The sequence below is a fragment of the Apiospora marii genome (genome assembly GCF_038362585.1).
Source record: "Apiospora marii strain CBS 49790 chromosome Unknown utg000002l_segment0_segment0, whole genome shotgun sequence".
Taxonomy (NCBI): domain Eukaryota; kingdom Fungi; phylum Ascomycota; class Sordariomycetes; order Amphisphaeriales; family Apiosporaceae; genus Apiospora; species Apiospora marii.
Genome location: NW_027117373.1, coordinates 3,210,432 through 3,229,857, shown reverse-complemented (window position 1 = coordinate 3,229,857; position 19,426 = coordinate 3,210,432). Strand labels below are relative to the sequence as shown.

The window sequence follows — 19,426 nt, the reverse complement described above, 5'->3', positions numbered from 1 at the left end:
TGGTTCTGTTATTTCCTTCCTGCCCCTTGCGATTTGGATGAAGCTTTATATGTTCTATATAGGTCTGGCCGAAACTCTGGTGTACTGGTAGACTCCCTGAGTTTCACACGGAACAGCGTTAGAAATTTCGAATGCAACACATTTGAGGCAATACGCATTGCCGGGAGCCTCAACAACCGGACAGACCTGAGCAAGCAGCTCATAGCTCATAGACGAAATTGTATCGATGACATCTTGATTGGTTGAATCCTACCGCAGAATCCGAATACGGCATCAACCAAAGTCTATTGCATCTGATATCAGACCAGCAAGAATCACACCAGCTCTCCTCTGTTCACTGATAAGATCATCCAAGGAAGATTCTTTTTTCAACCTGCTTCCCTTCCTCTTTTTTCTATCAGTAACAAAGTGTCATATTCGAGAATAAATGGGAAAACACCAGCACGAATATGACGGAACAACAACCTGCCCCTGGTATGCCCCTACCAGAAAAGATCCCGGTAACGTGCTATCCCGTGTGCACCTTGAAGCAGTTCCGGCGTATGAGAGAACAAGTGGCTCAGAAACCCTATGCAGAATATTTCCACGAAGATCTGTACATATACTCGGACGCGATCCCGGCTATCAGAGAGCCTCTCACCCCAGAGCAAGTTCTCCCCCTGAAGGACGTCTGTCGGCTTTTGGAGCCGGGACATCTCGACGAAGGGGCGGAAAACGGCTGGTGCGCTCTGGGCGACGGCACCGCCTACGTCGCCTCCAAGACCCGCTTCCCCTATGTTGCGGGCGAGATGATCGACTGGTGGTTCTGGTGGCACTCGGCTGAACCCGAGCGCTACGCCCTGTGGTATCCCTACAACCACGTCGAAGCCCGGTCCAGTTTCGCGGCGGACGGCCGGCTCCACCGCGCCGACCTGGGCCATCGCGAGAAGTGGCTCGGCTCGACGCACCGCGTCACCGAGTTCATAGGCCCGTACCGCAAGCAGATCCGGATCCAGTTCGTCGAGCCGCATGACCCGCACCACTTTGGCGGCGGTTTGACGCCGGGCAAGCTGCAGGAGGCGGGCTATGTGGCCGCGGTCTGCGCCGTGCTCTGGGACGCGTATCTTCCGCTCAAGGTCGGGGAGTTTGTACACCTCTGGCGCGCCGTCGAGGGCGGGTTGGAGCTGCGCAGTAGATACTGGCTGGGGCATCAAGTGTACTTGCAACTACCGGGACTGAAGATCCCGCTCGACTACCTCGGTGGACTGCTGGGGATCAAGCGGGCGCTGGCAGGGGAGGAGATCGCGTATGAGCAATTCCTGCATGATCAAATCGAGTTCACGAACCTGGCAAGGATCCTACCGGGTCTATATTCCGGATTCGGGCCCGGCTGTTCACATCAGAAATGACGGGAGGCAGCGGTGACTGGGCCAGACTGATATTTCGGACATACACCAATTACCCTGCCGACATCGCATCATGCTTAGTTGTGCGCAGATTATAGCAAATTGTAAGTGCCTTATTGGGGCGTTTACTCACTAGCAGCTGATCCCCAAACGAAAGTGCAGACTTCCCAGTTGATAGTCGATATCTGGCACAGCTATGTGGAAAGTACCAGTGTTCCGACAAGAAGAGAACCGAGAAGCAAAAAAAAGAAAAGAAAAAAGAAAACGGGAAACAAAAGCAATTATCACGTTCGGCGGTGGGAAAAACCAATGTTTGAAAGCAGAAAAATCCGTAATCTCATAAAAACTCATAGGAGAGCGTCTACCCAACGCCATCCTCTCTATCCAAGATGCCGTTTTCTATATATATGTAAACCGATGTCTTTTTTAGTTTGGAGGAAGAAATGACCCGATATATGATTTGTTAATAACACCCCGTCCTCCTTGTTTGCCCATTCTGGCATCCACCTCTTATTTGGAGGCGTTGCGGGCGGCAGCGGCGTTGGCCGTGCTGATCAGACTCCGGGGGGCGTCGTCGCGGGGCATGTAGAGCTCGACGAAGCGCAGGCCCTTGCGGTTGTTGAAGTCGTCCTCCTTCATCAGGGCCGACAGCTCGTTCTTGGTCTTGACGACGTACTTCTTGACGTTGGGGTTGTTGGCGCCACCGAAAACGTCGACGGTGGCCTTGTAGTCCCACGTGACAATGTCGTTGTACTCGGCGTCCATGCCGTGGATGAAGCGCTCGATGGTGTATCCGTCGTTGCAGATGACGAACCTGGGAGAGGGGGCATGTTAGCAAAATGGCACAGCTGGAGATGGGGGAAGATGAAAACATACAGGATGATGTCCAGGTTGTGGCGGATCATGGTGGTAATCTCCTGGGCGGTGAGCTGGAAGGATCCGTCACCCTCGAAGAGGACGGTACGGCGGCCCATCTCGCCGTCCTTGCTGGCGAGGGCAGCACCCTGGCAGGCACCGACGGCCCAACCGATGGAGCCCCACAGGGTCTGGTTCAGGCCGCTAACGCCCTCGGGGAACTTGGTGTCCCAGATACCGAAGTTGGCGGTACCGGTCTCGGTAACGACGATATCGTGCTTCTTGAGGAAGGTGGAGACACGGGGCCACAGCCACTCCTGGGTGATGACACCGTCGTCGGCGCCGTTGGCCTGGGGCTCGATGCCCTTGAGGTATTGCGAGGGGGTGACCTTCTGGACGCTGAGGTTGCTGAGGTCGATGCGCTCGGTGAGCTTCTTGAGGACACCTCGCATCTTGACACCGGGGTACTCGGAGTATCGGACGCCGCAGGAGTAGGAGTGCAGGTCGATGGTGTTGAGCTGGCTCATGCGGTAGCTGAAGCCGGCGGTGTTGAAGTCGGACTTGAGGCCACCGACGGTGATGACGAGATCGGAGCTCTCGACCATCTCCTGGACCTCGGGGTGGGAGGCGTTACCAACATAAACACCGCCGAAGATGTCGAGCTCCTCGTTGACGGCACCCTTACCCATGGGGGTGACGAAGGTGGGCAGGCCGGTCTTCTCGATGAAGGCGTGCAGCTCGGGCACGACGCGGTGGCGGATGGCGCAGGCGTCGGCCAGGACGACGGGCTTCTTGGCGGCCTGGATGTAGCGGAGCATGACCTCGACGACGTAATCCTCCTTCTCGGCATCGTTCTCGGGCTCGCGGAGGTCGATCTCCTGGGTCAGGCGGTCACCCTCAACCTTAGCCTCGATCATGTCGGTGGGCAGCATCAGGTAGACGGGGCGGGAGCGCAGGAAACACTCGCGCAGGGTGTGGTCGATCTGGGTGGCGATCTCGGCCGGGTCGTTGAGCTTGGCGACGGCGCACGAGACCAGGGCGCTCATGTCGGCGAAGACGTTGAAGTCGCCGTTGCCGAGGGTGTGGTGCAGCATGAGGCCGTTCTTCTGCGAGGCGGTGTTGGGGCATCCAACAATGTGGACGACGGGCACCATCTCGGAGTAGGCTCCGGCAATACCGTTGATGGCGGAAAGCTCACCGACACCGAAGGTGGTGATGAGGGCGGAGATGCCCTTGACACGGGCATAACCATCGGCGGCATAGGCTATATGGCAGAAGGGTGTTAGTCCGGGGGCGTTGTTGCTTTTCGTTGTCATTTGCGTGAAGCCGGGGGCACTTACAGGCGTTGAGCTCGTTGACGCTGCCAACCCACTTGAGGTTGCACGAGGGGAGGTAGTCGAGGGCGACCAGGTTGTAATCACCGGGGAGACCGTGGACGGAGCGGACTCCCATCTGGTGAAGACGGTTGAAGAGGTACTCAGCCACGGTGACGGGCTTCTTGAGGTTTTGGGTACGAATATCTAATGTCGACGCCATCTTGACCCTTTTCTTCTGCTTCTGCTGCTAGAGATCGAAAAGGAAAACGATTGTTGGTAGTGAGATTGTTGGATTGGAACTTGTTCCTTCTGGGCTTCCAACTCCTATGACGGCCGGCGAGGGGCAGTTTATTTAAACCAGTTCACCACCACTTGTTCGTCCCACTTCTTTCTGCCGGCCCTCGAGCAGGAAAAAGGGTCCAGAATAGAGTCCCGGAATGTCACGAACAAAACAGCAGACAAACACGTCGGACAGGGACGGGCGATCGAACGACGTTTGCTAATTCGATGAATAATGATACTATTTTCCTGTTTCAGCAGCTAGAAAGGCCGAATCTAGGAAAGAGATATCGATCTTACGATGCGTTGCTGCTCTGGGACCGTTTTCCCTCCACGGTTTTGCTGGAGCCGGCCAATCAGGGCCCGTGGCGAGCCGGCATTGTCGTCTAGACATGAGGCCATCAGCCCACTTTCTGGTCGAGCCTCTAGCTTTGCTGGTACAGTATGGGTTACAGGGTGGTGATGCAATCCCCACTTTGGACAGCAGGGACTCATAGACTCAGCCGGACTCAGACGGCCTTACCAGGGCCGCCAGAGCAGGGCCCGCCGGCTGGGCTGGGCTGCTGGGCTGCTGGGCTGCTGGGCCTGCTGGGGCTGCCTTCTTTGTCTATTGCTGACTGAGAGACAGCCGAGAGACGCCGCCGGCCGCATGGCACTCTCGCACTCACTGTTCGTTCGCTTGGCACTTGGTCTTCCAACTCCCCCCTCCTCATCCCTGTCCACTCAACCAAAAGCTTAGCGTGGGCGGCGCAACCCGGCGGATCCACCGCCCCTACAGCAAAAAAGCCCATTGAAAAGGCCATTTGCCATTCGAGCGCAGGGCGAGACGGGCGACCAAGGGGAGACCGCCGACGATGAGACCGATGCTACTACTGAAAAAGCCATACCGCCCCGACAGCCCACCAGCCAGAAGGCCCGAAACACAGCAAAAGCCATGATAAATGCCTCCCGGTCGATCCCGATGGCCCTGGCTGCGTGGGCATTCACGGCCAGAATGGCCGCTGTGAGCTGAAGCGCGTAGAGCGAGATAGAAGCGAGCACGACGTGCACGGCGAGCACTTTCCGACTCAATATCGTCGACTGAATCCCGGGCCTCCCGAGTTGGACCGTCGACCTGGCCTGCTTGCCACTCTGCTTCCGACTCTCTCCTTGTCACCTCGTATCAGACGGAAAAGGCAGAGGGAGGGAAACGTACACGTAGCCATATGGCCCAACCAGCCACACGCCGTCGGTTAAAGCGACGAGGCGACCCTGCAGATTGATTGTTGGTCCAGGGTCCAGCCCAATGCGTTGAATGCGACCGTAACAATACATAGGTAGCTATGCAGGTCGCAGTGACTGCATCAATGCTTACGCTTAGGTTACTTGTACATGCAACTAGTAACCTTGGTGCTTGGGTCGGGCCAATGCCACGAGATTTGGTAATGCGACTGGATTGGCCTTTTTCTTGCCGCTGCAACGGGTTTAACTTTGATTGACATGACAACAAAGCATCACCACCACTCTCCAACACAAAATCGTCTCCAACACCGTCACCACCCGTCACACGGTAACCCAACTTTTTTTTCTGGCCCTCCTTTGCCTTTTCCAGATACCATCACCATCAGATCATCACCACCGAACACTGCTTCTGCTTCGGGCTTGCAGCTTAGGGTTTAAAGTCTGCATACACCATGTATGCTGGTGGACTCGGTATCTTCTTGTAGGAGCGACAACCCAGTCCGTCTTTCTCTAACCGTACATACATATGTGCTGGCAGCAACCCACCTGGCCTGCCCGCCCCTCCTCAGCTCAGCTCAGGCAGGCAGGCTCCAAGTTTCCAAGCACAGGTCACAACCCAGATCAATCTATCAATCTAGATAGCTGGTCCCCCCCTACTGTAGATTCGACCCCACGACATTTAGTTCCATCAATCCATGGGCAGCATGGTTCTTGGTGCTTCACCATCCACTCTTGGACACTCATATATAATATATATATCAATGCCGCGGCTATCATGCTCGCAATTGAACATTTGAGTTCGTTGGCGGCGACGCGTGCTGCTACTTACCTGCTGCGTGGGGCAGTCAAACAGTTGTTCGTCACGATGTGACTGTCTCGTACTACCTACCTGGCTCCTGTGAACGTCCTCTATTAACATGATAGTTACGATTTCGCATAGGTATATTTACATCCACCACTGATCCGGGACATACGTCAGGGGGCCGACGTCGACCAGGACAGGCTTGGCACGAACTGGAGGGGAAGATGGGGAAGACGCTTTGTTGCTTGTGGCTCGTTGGTGCTTTGCCGCGTCTATGCCAGCTCTCAGGCTCATCGATCCATGGTCGTATGGTCAGGGGCGCTCTCTCCACCAAACTCTAATATCGCCATTGCAGTAGTCAGCAACCGACGCAATTGGGCCCTTTACCTCATAGGGGGTGGTGGTTGCTGCTTTGGGGGGGCCCCCATCCACTCTCCCAACAGCCAGCCCAGTCATTCAGCAACCGATATCGCCCCCGGTATCGTCTGAGATGACCACCAGAAACGTTTACGAATGTGTAGATGGTTTGAGACCAGGTAGCAACGGTCTGATTCATAGTGATAAGGAACGTGCTCATCCTGGGAGGTTGCCAACTGCATAAATAGGACCTGCTGCTCCTCGTAGAATTGAAGTAGAGGTGATTTGAACAAGTAGAGCAAGCTCGGCAACGAAACCTGGCCCATCACACGACTCCTCTCGAGCAAGACCCCGATTCCTCATTCCCCCACGAGTAACAGACCATGCATATCAAGGAGCAATACACTGCCATCGCCGCCCAGGCTCCGGCTCCGGCTCCTTTTCCGGGGGGCCTAGCCGACAATGAGCCATCGCCTGGGCCCTCTCGGCCAGATACCCCCGACCATCATGACCATCACCAGCATGGGAGAAATTACAGCATCGTCAGCATTGCCTCCTCGTGCCAGAGCAGTGCCAGTCACTTTCACCAAGACCCTCTTGCCGTCGCCGGGGACAACCACCTCCACCACGGCCGCCACTCGGCCGCGGCAGCCACTATCGACAGCATTGTGTCATCGTCGTCGTCGTCTTCGTCTCCGTCGTCGGCCGGTACAACAGCCGTCATGGTCAACAACCTCCTGACCGCACCACTTGTTCTCACCTCGGACATTGTCAAGTCGCCCTAGAATGGAACATGCCGGAAGACACAAGACACAAACGACTATGTTTCGAAACTTCTTCATTGGAAACAACCACGTGATTCGCTGCAACACGACAACGACAACAACAACGCACACGATGCCCCATCTCAGGTCCCCAGGGACCAGTCGTGACCATTTCGATGTCATCGGTGCAAAGAGAAAACAAAAGTCAAGGTTAGATCCTCGGCGAGGCCTTCCAGCAATCCCAGATAGACGGCTACCTATAGTACCCACCTGGAAGCTAGAGGAGCCACCCTGGATCTGTTTCTCCCTTCAGTCTTGTATATCTTCCTTTGCAAGCTTGCATTGAGGGAGAGATATAATACATATGAAGGAAGGAGAATATGAAGCTAGCTCACCCAATATGCGGTCAGCAGGGGGGAGGGGAATCGGTGAAAGACACTCACACTGTCCCACAATGTGGATATGAACCAGGCCGTAGGAGGCTATATATGCCTACGAAATGTTGTTGCAAATCTTTGTAGATAGGATAATCATCCCTACAAAATATACTGTAGCGACGAAGGTCTCTCCTTGGCATCCCCTGGGGGGTGCTGACACGGGTATTCAACATACCTATGTCACAATTGACTTTTATCTAGCCAATATTATGATAATTGACCAAGAAAGAAAACCATTTCGTTTGTGTCTGTTATTGTCTGCATAGCGTTGCGTGAGCTCTTGGCGTTGTATACCTAGACTGATTAGGTGTTTCTTTATATATGAATATATATTCATACTAAACAGATATGATGACCACCCTGCACAAGCCACTGTGAGTATTCATCTCTTATCCGTTTTGTGGTTCTCAAAATACTCCCTTCCAAAGTATCCCATCACCTCATTTGCCGATATCGGCCTGTGTTCAATGTGAATATCAGTAAGACTATAGCTAGAGGCTATTTATAGAAACTCTTATGGTTAGGGGAGCCGAAGCCACAAGACATGTCGAATGCAGGGAAGACAGCTTTGTACAAATCAGAGGATCCTTCCGATTCCACAGGTACCACCAGCTGATATGTTTACTGTACGAACCTCCATTTACTGAACAATAAGACCACCAGCACCGGTCTATGCACTCCCTAGTCCTCTCTCGGCCCGTTTTTCGTGTGCAGAACATATCCCTGTATGCATCTATATCTCCTCTCGCACAGACAACCAGCTTGCTTCCTACGACTCATCGTCACTAGTCCCCAGTTTCTGGTTTCGCCCGCTTCATAGGCAATCCGCCACCATCGCCATCATCGCCATCATTAGCCCTCCTTGACTTGGGTCTCCTGCTGCTGCTGTTGTGACCACCAACCGGCCCACGCTGGATCTGCCCTAGCTTGATCAGCACGTCCGTCAGGCGCCGCCGTGCCGCCGTCTCGCCCTGCGTGCTTTGAGGCGATGACGGGCGGTAGAACCGTTTCACAACGCCGACAGTCGCGTGGTAACACTCGTAAAGGAGGAGGCGGATCGCGGCGCTGCTGTACTGCTCATCAACATTGCAGCAGCTTTCCACCTTCTCATCTCCGTCATCACAGCTTCTGCCTTTCCCTGACAGACCGCCCGCGGCCCTGGTTGAATCGTCCGGCACAATTATGCATGGTGAAAGGGACGTACGCAATCGAGATGAAGATCCGGGCGTGTTCATGGGAGTCGGGGGCAACCTAGTTGTCGCTGCCTGTACGTCACCGAGACCTGGTGATTGGCCCCGAAATCCGCGAAGGAAGTCAGACGACGGGTTACGGCTGAACGCCTTGACCATCAGGGGATCTCCGAATACGCAGTTGCTCCAGTCCTGGAGGCCCGTGACACTAATGTGATTTGTTTCGGCAACATCGGCCGCCCCTTGCATTCCGCTTGCTCCCCCGACACACTTGAAGCTATCCTTTGTCGTGCCGGCCTCCCTGTGACTGTAGCATGGGGATCCACTCGTTAACGATGATTTCGTTTGCCGACCTGCGTTCTTCGTAATACCTGCCTTAGGAGATCCATCCTTGAGCTGCTCGTCCTTGCTAGAGCGCGTAACCAGGACGTTTGCGTCACTGGCAGCATCGAAAAGTACCAATCGAGAGTCCGTGACATCGTCCAGGGTGTAGCTCAGACGAGCCAAATGGCCACGGATGAGCGAGTAGTTGATCATGAGCGCCACGTCCTCGCCGTCTCGAAGTATGTTCTCCATCAGGGCCAGAAACGCTGTAGACCATGTCGCGACGCTCTCCGAACCGACAGATGACGGCGGCATGGGTAAGCCACCCTTACTTTCCATGCTTCCGTCAGAGGGGGAAGGGGTGCCGCCGAGGACAGCGATGGCGGGGCCGAAGCGAGAGTTGGGGGCCCGGAATTGCGATATCTGACGGACAAGGTACCCCTTTTGGTATTCCACCACTCTCCGCTCCAGCGGCGTGAGCGGCCCTGGAAGGCTCGAGATGGAATCCCCCATGGTAGGCTCCCACAAGCTGAAGGGGGCCCCCAACGTCTCCCTGGACGCCGAGCTGGCGATCACAGCCGGCAGGTAGGAGAGCAAGGAATCCCCCGATATAGTAGAGGATGCTTCCTGGACCATGCTCACCATGTTTGTCGCCTGGAGGGGAGCTAAGCCCACCTGATTGCCGGGTGCGACGAAACACTGCAAGGGTATCCCGGGCGTTTGGGCCCCCGAGCCTTCGAGAATTTCCCTGAACATCCATGCTATCACGCAGGGCTCCGACCGTGTGAGATATTGCTCGGGGCGCAGGAGCCGCAGCATGAGCGAGGGTGCTAGCTTTAGCAAGAGCGTTCTATCGTCCGAGAGCGTGATCCTGAAGAGCCGCTGCAGACTGCCTGCCGTCGTCAGCGGCAATGGCAGCATAGACTCGACGGCTACTTGGGGCACAGCATGGCTTACGACCGCTTCTAGACGTGCAAGCGGCGGCGGTCGGTTCATGGAGAGTAGAGGTGGCAAAGAATCAGTTTGTGGATGGGAAGCTGCTTGGTGACGTGATTCCCGTATCTTTGTGCAACATTGCGGACGTTTGAAGGCTTTGGACAGGCGGAGCTCAGAGGCGGCCGGGTGGAAATGGTAGAGTGACATGAAGGTTTTACGGGGAGGGGCCACTGCAAAGGGGATGCGAACTACCGTCGGTTCCGGCCGTGCTGCTATGCTGCTCCTGCCGCCTCTTAGGCCAATATCTGACTTGACCATGGACTGGCTGCTGTATGGCAGCCGGGCAAAGCAGCCGCTACCTGCTCATAAAGGCGTTTCTGCGTTGATGGGCCGACAAAAGCAGTGGCTCGCTCTCTTGCTCGCTCTCTCCCTCCCTCCCTCTCTCACACACTCTCTCACACACACACACTCTCACTCTACAGGCAGGGGTCTGAACCGGGACCCGAGACAACCCTCTGGGCAGATAGCAAATGGCAGTGACTCGTTGGCTGCAGGGTGGTGCGAGTTCTACCTTGACCCTAGCGAGGCTGTAATATGCAGGCTGGTTCAGATTGGGAGATTGAGTGTGGCGGGTCTAACTATCCCCAGAGAAGGAGGGAAAAGCAGGTGACGGGTTGTGATAGCGAATGGGAAAATGAATGGACTGGCCAAGCCGCGTGAGGGGAGAGCTGGAGGGGAGCGGGAAGCTGTGCGGGCCTTTTTAATACAGTCGTCACTTGACAAGATGACCGATGGTGCCCGAAACAGCAGATTGTGTCGGAAGGCGGGAGAAGGTGTCGGGCACATGGGGTGACATGTCTAAGAAGACGACAAAGAAGGGGCGTCTTTCTGCCAGGCGAGGAATACAGACTGGAGCAACCGCTTCTTGACGACTGAGGCTTGGCCGGGAAGGCGAGAGGGAGAAAAACAAGAGAGAAGGGGGTTTGGTCGCCGAACAGGCGGCTCGAGCAGGAGGATCTGGCACACGAAGGTAACGGTCTGCTCGGCTATCTAGGCGGAGGACCACAAACCAGACCACCGAGAATGGGGCAAGGGGTGGGCTGCTGAAGTTGTCTGGCGATATGCATGGCTGAGTCCTCCGGAATGAAACGAAGATGTTGATAAGTCTTAGAACACATCCATCAGTGGAGGACTTCTCTACTCCACGGCAGCCCCGTATGGCTGAAATTCCAAGATGCCGGGAGAAGTATTCGAGAAGCCGGCATCGTGCTCTGAGTGGTATGCCTTGTCCGACCAAATGTGGTGCAGAGCAGCCCATACAACCATGATATGCTGTGCATGTAGACGCAGAGCGAAGTGACGTGACAGCTTTCACGTGGGGCTGAACCAGTCCACAATCCCAGCTTTTCTTCCTTCCTCACAGGACTGCGAGCACATTTACTAGGTAGGGCAACGGCCAACCGCTCGCATGTCAGCCAGTCGGTTCGGTTGGACAGCGTCAGTTCAGAAGCATACGGCACGAGGCGTTTGCTGCATAGCGCTCCAGCCACCGGTTGAATGAACATGGCACCTACCGAAGCCCAGCCAGGAGTGTACAGTATGGCATGTCTCGTAGCACTCACTGGCCTCGAATATGTGGGAGTATGCAAAGCTGCTCATCAGGGCAAGGAGATAGAAATCAAAGGATTGGTTGGCGGCCATGCCAATCGCAGAAAACAAGATACACATACACTCGTACACGCGCCCAATTTGAGCCATGGACTCACCTCGTGATTGGCCTTGGAAGCGAACTCGCTTGACCGAGACCGTTGTCTCATCATCATATGTTCATGCTCTTGGTTGCGTAAGGGCATGCCTATAAGGAGCGGTGAGGCGAAGATATGGGCAGATGATGCGCCAAGGCCGAGGATGCTTTCAAACTACAGCTTCACTCCTCCTCCTCCTCCTTATTCTTGATACCATCCGACAGATGCATATCCAGGGGCGGATGAGGATGGTGTGCGTGTGTGTATGTAGGTATGTAGTTGGTGTCAGTGCATGGGTTGGAGTTCCAGTGCAGGGAGAAGCGAGAAGAGTTGCTTCCCATTGGCCCGGTTTAGCGAATCTACCAGGCTAGGCCTTCTAGCGTCAGAGGTGGTGTGGGTGGTGGGGTGGTTTTGCTGGGCGTTCTGGGCGGGCAGCGGGGGTTAGTTACCTATGTACAGTACGGATATGTTTGGCAAAGCCTACCACTTACCAATACCAACCGGCGCTCAACCATACCGCTGGGACCGTTGACCCAACCAGGAGGTTTCTATATACAAGTTTGCATCTGCTTGGGGCAGAGACAGCAACCCGGTGAAGTGGCTTGAAAGGGCCTTCAGCTGGATAAGGGGGAACGCACACTGCATAGGTATTATTGCAAGAGTGCTACATAGTAGCTTGTTGACGAATCCGCTTAGGTCTGAAAATGGCTGAACTACTAGGTAACCGACATCAGCCTTTTCAACTGCCCAGGGCCGCGAGCGCCACAAGCCATGCCCGGATCCTCGCCCACCTACCTATTGGAAGCCCACAATATGCATGGCATCCGTCTCGTCAATTCTCCGCGTTCCGAAATTGTCCTCGTCAATTTTGTCGGGATCCGGTTTAGCGTCGAAATCGCCGCCCGCGTCGCTTACTGGACTAGGCATACCCACTAGGCGGGTGTCTATACTTGGTGTATGTACATCATATAGATCTAGGTACTGTCTGTAACTGGAAGGAGCGTGGTGCCTGTGGTAAGCCGCCCAAGGGGCGAGAAACGAGGAAGATGCCCAGGAACGATTATGAGCTCAGAAAGATCGCGCCGTGCCTCCTCATATGCTGGACAGCGTTGCGCAAAGTTGCCGTGACATTTGTTTTATTTCCCGATATGATCCTACTTCTGTCCGATCCCCAGTGGTCAAGATACGACGGCTTGCTCAACCGCAGGGATACCAGATCACATTGAAAATCATCGGGTTCTAGCTGGGATAGACCACGGTCTGGGCATCCTAATTTGGCCAGTCCACTGCTCCTTTCATTTGTATCCTCATGCCGGCAGGGGTACTGGGTTCGAGAACATGCCCAACATCGAGTAAGTTGGCTGCCGGCTAGACTGTGGACCTCATGAGTGAGGGTTCTATATCATGTCATATAAGTCTCTGTGGTATCTGATGGGAGTTCCGACTCGATTCTATAACATGATGAAATTCAATGGCTAACATATGCCAATGACGTCGTCTAATTAGCCGGGATCGTCTGTAGGGCATGGGAGCCATCTTCCTCTGCGGCCTTCGAATCAGATCCGTCAGGCTTCGCTTCCACCGTCGTGGTGGGCTCTATGGCTGTGTCCCCTTTTGCTGACTGTCCGTCTTCCGGCGCATCGCCTGTCTTGGGGCCTTCCGCCTTCGCGGTTGCCGCCTCGTACAGCTCACGAATGTTGTACCTCTTGAGTCCATTCCAGTCTCCCTCGACGACGCTCATACCGCAAAATGTCTATGAAAAGGTGAGTATGCTGAGACAGACAGAAAATCGCGCCACACTTACTTGAAATATCTCGACCAGTATGAACTTGTCCGGGTTTGTGAGATCGACCTTGTGGCGCGGGCCAATCAGACCTGCAATCAGTTTGATCACGTCTTGGGTCTTGAGGTTGCTTTGGGCCCGCGAGCTGACGCGAATTGCATACTGCGAGGTTATTAGATCAGTGAACTGTATGTCGGACAGGGCGTTTGGCCACTGCTGCATCCTGGGTACTTACCGAAGGGCCCTTGGCGACCTTCTCCTCCGGGCTCTCCGATTCCTCTCCTGCTGGCATCAGATCGAACTCGGGTGCTAGAACCGTCCTTGCAGTCTCCTCGATCCCGACCTTGGTTGCGCTGCCCATGAGAGTGATGGGCGTGATCCTGTTGAGGAATCTGGACCGCCGCTGTTTCCTGTCGGTGACCAGCATGGCATCTTCGCACACCTTACGAGCGAACTGGCGGGGATCTACTGGCTGCTTCGTCTTGACAAATAGCAAGCAATCCAGGCTGAGACGCATAGGAGCAAAGGCCGAGGTATCCAGAGTTTTGTTGCTCGAAGCCTGCTTCTTGATACCAGCAACTTCCTTTTGGATGGCAGCCTCAATGTCACCTTCGTCCTCGGAGTCATTGTCGTCCTCCATCATTGGCTTGATGCCATATAGCTTCTCGCCATACTAGATGGAGCGGGCGTTAGTGCGATGGAGGAAGCCTGCAGGGGTTTTCAACACTCACTTCGTCGCACATTGCCACTACTTCATCCAGGGCCTTGATCTCCTTGTTACGTTGACAAGTAACCCAGAATCCTACATCGCCGACATCAAGAGTCCGACCCTTGGCCCTCATTGCATCCATCTTGGCTTTCTGATGCGGCGTCTGCCATTTGCCAAAATTGCCGCCCTGCGTATTTCCATCATGATTAGCATGCTTGTGGTGGCCCTCGAAGCCTCGAGGAAATCTCGATGCCCTTACCTTGCTCTTCTTCAGGCGCCCTTGATCGCCACCACCAGGGGCGTCCTTTCGTTTAGGCGCGGCAGAACTCATGATATCGGAGGGCGATACGGCTCGTCTTTACAATCTCAACAACCAATCAATGTCGAAGCCGGACCTCGAATGTGTTGATAGATGGCTGGGCGCGAATCGAATTGAACTTAAGTGGGATTTGCTAAAAAGGGTCTGTGCTTTTTCCATTAACCGCCGCAAGTCGGGGAGCGCCCCAAGAAAGAGGTACATGTATGTAGGTAACCATTGAAGTTAACACAAGAAAGTTTACGGCATTCCATGCACACAACAAAACCAGAAGCAGTCCATCCTTTGAATCAGCATCTATCTATATCAATCATTGGGGGAGGGACAAAAAGCACGGCAAGATTCTATACTATATGAATGCAAAAGCAAAAGGGTCTCAACGGGGTATACTTCGAAGGGGTAATCAGATCAGCCACCACCCAGTCTATTCTATTCATATCTCAATCATAAGAGGCACACCACCCGGTCCGGATAACACTTGATACAGCATCCATCCTCTAGTAAAACCTGCTATGAACTCCATGAGCCAACCAGTCGTACTCTATTCGTTAGTGCTTTCCATGGGATGTTCATCAGACACATCGCTGTCCTCTTCGTAAACCTTGACTTTCGGCGCATACTCGAGTATGTTGCTCACGACATTCGGCTGTATCGTGTCTCCTTTACCAGCAGCGACCTTGAGCACGAACTCGTTGAGACTCGTGCGCCCAAGGATATCCACATGCTCTGCCGTGTTGGGACCACCCCTGGGACTGAACCGCTCAGGCTCATGAGGCATTTCGTAGACCGTCAGCTTGACCCCGGCCGGATTGTACCGCTTCATTTTCCATCCCCTATTGCACATATATGCCGAGCTCAGAAGATTGACGGTGCCGTCCCCTTCGCCCATAATCACCCCGTGGTCGATCTCGTCCACCGTCATCGCCGTGTCGATCGTCATACTAAGATTGGTGAACATGGAAGCATCTGACGTTCGATAGTAATATGCCCGCTCTGTTGGTATCCCCACGCCATAAAAGCAGTAAATCTTCAGGTTCGGGGCCAACGGTAGTCGAGTCTCCAAGGGGTTGATCCACTTGACCGGGTCGTCCATGTTGGCTTCCACCTCGGCAGCTGTATCGGCAATCCCGTCTGAGTAGCTCCCCTTCAGATGGTTTCGATACCACTCCTCGGTCGAGTTCATCAGGTAAGCCCTGGCTGCCTCCATGGTGAAGTTGGCCGTGGGGGTCGTCCAGTTCATCCCCATGCGAAAGTTCATCGCGGAGCCATATGAATGCTTCTGTCCTGGGCGATCATCCGGAGCCCATGTCAGGTTTCCCCAGACCCGATCACCTCCCATGGGTAACATGGAAGAGATGCCGGGCATCGCTCGAAAGAGCTCGGCTCTCTCGTCTTTGCTGAGGAACTTGTCCAGCGCAGAGACGGCAAGGGCACTAAGCTGTGCAGTATCTCTCATCTCCCCGGAGAGCAGCACGGGCACGTCCTTGGCCGCACCGAGCATGCAACCGCTGATGTTGATCCAAGCCTCTACATGATCGTCTACCCAGCTGTCGCCGCCATTCCCGCCTTTGGCTGAAGCAACCCAGTTGAAGAAATAATACACAACCTGACCACCCATGCTGTGCGATGCCAAGACTGCCTTTTTCCCGGTGAACTTGTGCGCCATTTCGATATGTAGCTTTAGACGAGAGAAATATTGGTCGCGCGTCTCCAGGTTCGTGTAGGACAGCCTCCAGTCGTATGCTGCGGTGAACGAGTTTGTTGGATCGTAACCGAGGGAAGCCAAGTTCTCAAATATCTTGTTCCAGATCCAGTAGCCCGTTATGAAGAAATCGGTGGCATCAAACCCCTGAGCGGCCCTCAGTTTGATTCCTGGGGGGTCGAGACCAGTCACCTTGTCCAACATGATGTGCTTCTTCCAGGCCTCCTTGTCCATGACTAAAGCCCTCATCATTGTCCAACTACCCCATAATCTCTTTCGGAAATACGGCCGGGAAGAGTTGCCTGTACCCCACGACTCGAGCCCGGACGAGATGACACCGGGAACCATGATTATCGGATGGTGGGCATGGAGACCGGCGGCCTTGGCCTTGAGACCGACGGAAAAGGCATCGTAGCTTTCGGCGTAACTGCGTTCGCCGTTCTGGAGTCGCAACACGTTAGACCAATTCGGCCGCGAAAGCTTCGGAGCACGGTGGGGGAACAGACCATGAGATCCTTCATCTCCTTCGAGAAGCCGGCCGGCAGCACGTCCAGGAAGCTGTCCATGCTAAGCTCGCCAAACTCGGGGAAAGCAATCAGATCATTGCTCTGGGCCAGGAAGCCAGCCGCGATGAGGCCGCAGAGACTACCTATCAGAAAGATGAGGGTAGATTTGCGCTTCTGAGTCTTGGCCTTTTCGATATGATGGACCACCTTGATCTTATCTCCCGGTCTCACGGGGCTGTCCTCGCGCGAGGAAGCTGGCGGCGACGAATCGGAGGCCGTGTCGGGGTTTAGCACCCGCCGGCGAAGTTCTGAAGCCATTGTTTGTTCTCTGAGTCTTTCGAGCGCTGCTACATGTCTAGGCCAGTAATGAGATCGGTTGCACCGTAGGGCGGGAAGCGCGCGCAGATTTGGGCTTGAGTACCTAGATGGTGGTCGGTCTTTGCCTGTCGGCCGTCCGTTATATTACTTAAGATGAGCAACAACAATAATTTGAACTGCCGCTCCTTCGAACCCCACAGCCGCGATGGGTTTCTTAAAACACAGTCGGACGGGGAAATGTCCCTGGCAACCTCGACACGAGTTCTACGAAAGTATTTCCTCCTAAGTCCTGACAGACTTGCAAAGGAGGGCAGGCAAGAAGAAGAAAAAGACGACTGTCAATTATTTTCGCGGGGCTGAGGTAACACGGGAATCCCACGAAACATCCTGACGTCAATCAAAAACTTGCACGCAAAGTGCGCTACTGTAGGTTAGGCACCCAAAGTAGATCAATCCTGCTGCTACCTAGCACTGAAATGGGCCGAAACAAAACAGCCACCAGACAGACGGAAGCTACAGTATGTAGATAGGCACCAGTCACTTACAGGGATCGTCGTCAATTTCGAGGGGTGCTTCTTCCGCGCTTGTTTCCCGCTTGTCAGGTTGCTAGGTAATTGTAAATATAGCACGGCACGCATGATTTGTGTACCAATGTACAAGTCTGCCATCATGTTTGGTGGCCTTGATCGAATTGCTGGGCTCGAACCAAGAAACCATCATGCAAGAAATCAGATGGCATTGTAGGCAATCAAACATGCGATTGACTGGTGGTGCTGGTGCAGCTCCGAGCGTCATGCTTGATCCTGTCCCCAGTCAGCCAGTCACATGTGAAAGTGGGTAAGCCAGTAAAATGCTTGAGCTTGGGTCGAGTGAGTGCCAGGTTGCTGCTCGAGTGCCTCTGCTTACGAGACTGTGGCCGCGTTAGGTGCCCCATTCCAATCTCCGTTTACCAGCTTGCTTGCGGGTTCCTGGTGAAGTCATATTGGCTGTCTGCAACGTGGACGGGGGGCACTCTCTTTTCTTTATTGCCCTTCTCGACTTTTTCGTTTGGCACTTTCTGTCTGCTGTCGCTGGCTGACGTCTCACTATCCCTACATTGCCATTCTCTCAAGAGGCGTTGCTCGTCTGATAACTGTCCGACCTTGACACACGTAAGATCATCTCGGGTTTGCATTGGCATACCTGTAACAGCAGCGTGCGTCGTCGCTCTTGGACCATCTCGAATTCAAACCCGTCCTTTCCAACTTTCCCTCCTTTTTGTCCACCGTGTCCGAACAACAAGAAGAAGAAAAACCGGAAGAAGAAAAAGGAGAACGAGAAGACCCAGTTGAATGAGCATCCGTTATGGTAATTACATTGTGAAAGCGGCAAACTCAAGAATTCGGTTGTCGATCAATTCGGAGACGCGGGGTATTTCGCCGGGGGTGATATACTATACCGTGCCGGCACCCGCTCAAAACTTCATCTCCTTTCCCACGTTCGCCTGACCCGACCGACGGGTAACATGGAGACAGCGACGCGCGCTACCGAGCTGCCCGGCGAACTACGGTACATCCAATACGAACATGCACTCGAGGAGCAGTATTTACCCGCCATCCGCGCCCTGATCTCCAAGGACCTTAGCGAGCCCTACAGCATCTACGTCTACCGTTACTTTCTGTACCAATGGGCCCACTTGTGCTACATGGTCAGCACCCTTTGCTCAGCTCCTTCCTTAGACACCAGCCTTGATCTGCCAACACCTTTTGCACATTCGCAGAGGAAACGAGAAAAGGACGGCCCTGGATGACTTTCCCAGCTGACAAAGAGACGGGGTTTGACAGGCATTGCATCCGGATGATGGTTCGCTCATAGGTGTCATCATCTGTAAACTCGAGCACCATGCCTCCCATTCGCCCGCCACCCATCGAGGCTACATCGCCATGCTAGCTGTATCCTCCGCCTATCGAGGCCACGGAATCGCCACGGGGCTTGTCAAGATGGCCATCGATGCCATGGCCGACCGAAACGCGGACGAGGTGGTGCTGGAGACGGAAGAAACCAACACGGCAGCCATGCGGCTCTACGAGCGTCTTGGTTTCTTGCGATCCAAGAAGCTGCATCGATACTACCTGAACGGAAATAGCGCGTACCGACTCGTCTTGCTACTCAAGACTTCCATGAAGCCCCCGCCCCCGTTGCTGCCCCTGGAAAGTGCGAGCGCCGCGACGGTCGCCGCTGGTGGAGGCACAACAGAGGATGCCCGACCCGTCAGCCCGACCCATTAAGGGCAAGAGGACGGGGCTCGGGAATTGGAGGAACTACGCAACCAGATACACAGAGATCACTGGGCGAAACGAACATTGCGGGTCTTACTGGAGGAAGCCAAGGTTCGGGCCTTATTCAAAGGGGCCAAAAAGGAGACAAGCCTTCGGTTGCCGACTGCCGCCCAGATTTTTGTCCTTTCGAGCAGTCTACCGAAGAAACGCAAGCAGTCGGATT

At 54.4% G+C, this 19,426-nt stretch overlaps 7 protein-coding genes across 7 annotated transcripts; 3 read left to right on the top strand and 4 right to left on the bottom strand.

Moving 5' to 3' along the window:
• Positions 1-449: 449 nt before the first annotated feature.
• PG985_002682 (uncharacterized protein) lies at positions 450-1,388 on the top strand (the record flags this gene model as incomplete). The annotated part of the gene is made up of 1 exon (XM_066822451.1): positions 450-1,388. One exon carries the CDS (start codon positions 450-452, stop codon positions 1,386-1,388), a length of 939 nt encoding a protein of 312 aa, XP_066689883.1.
• Positions 1,389-1,895: 507 nt separating this feature from the next.
• Positions 1,896-3,776, bottom strand: PG985_002681 (pyruvate decarboxylase; the record flags this gene model as incomplete). Its single annotated transcript, XM_066822450.1, has 3 exons — positions 1,896-2,199; positions 2,262-3,504; positions 3,581-3,776. The coding sequence occupies 3 exons, from the start codon at positions 3,774-3,776 to the stop codon at positions 1,896-1,898; spliced, it is 1,743 nt and encodes a 580-aa protein (XP_066689882.1).
• A 2,822-nt stretch (positions 3,777-6,598) lies between these two features.
• On the top strand, positions 6,599-7,000 carry PG985_002680 (uncharacterized protein; the record flags this gene model as incomplete). The annotated part of the gene is made up of 1 exon (XM_066822449.1): positions 6,599-7,000. One exon carries the CDS (start codon positions 6,599-6,601, stop codon positions 6,998-7,000), a length of 402 nt encoding a protein of 133 aa, XP_066689881.1.
• Positions 7,001-8,201: 1,201 nt separating this feature from the next.
• On the bottom strand, positions 8,202-9,926 carry PG985_002679 (uncharacterized protein; the record flags this gene model as incomplete). The annotated part of the gene is made up of 1 exon (XM_066822448.1): positions 8,202-9,926. One exon carries the CDS (start codon positions 9,924-9,926, stop codon positions 8,202-8,204), a length of 1,725 nt encoding a protein of 574 aa, XP_066689880.1.
• A 3,183-nt stretch (positions 9,927-13,109) lies between these two features.
• On the bottom strand, positions 13,110-14,434 carry PG985_002678 (dihydropteroate synthase; the record flags this gene model as incomplete). The annotated part of the gene is made up of 4 exons (XM_066822447.1): positions 13,110-13,364; positions 13,416-13,556; positions 13,630-14,067; positions 14,126-14,434. The coding sequence occupies 4 exons, from the start codon at positions 14,432-14,434 to the stop codon at positions 13,110-13,112; spliced, it is 1,143 nt and encodes a 380-aa protein (XP_066689879.1).
• A 526-nt stretch (positions 14,435-14,960) lies between these two features.
• PG985_002677 (Lecithin:cholesterol acyltransferase-domain-containing protein) lies at positions 14,961-16,945 on the bottom strand (the record flags this gene model as incomplete). The annotated part of the gene is made up of 2 exons (XM_066822446.1): positions 14,961-16,562; positions 16,628-16,945. The coding sequence occupies 2 exons, from the start codon at positions 16,943-16,945 to the stop codon at positions 14,961-14,963; spliced, it is 1,920 nt and encodes a 639-aa protein (XP_066689878.1).
• A 1,504-nt stretch (positions 16,946-18,449) lies between these two features.
• PG985_002676 (uncharacterized protein) lies at positions 18,450-19,212 on the top strand (the record flags this gene model as incomplete). The annotated part of the gene is made up of 2 exons (XM_066822445.1): positions 18,450-18,632; positions 18,769-19,212. The coding sequence occupies 2 exons, from the start codon at positions 18,450-18,452 to the stop codon at positions 19,210-19,212; spliced, it is 627 nt and encodes a 208-aa protein (XP_066689877.1).
• Between the last annotated feature and the right edge of the window lie 214 nt (positions 19,213-19,426).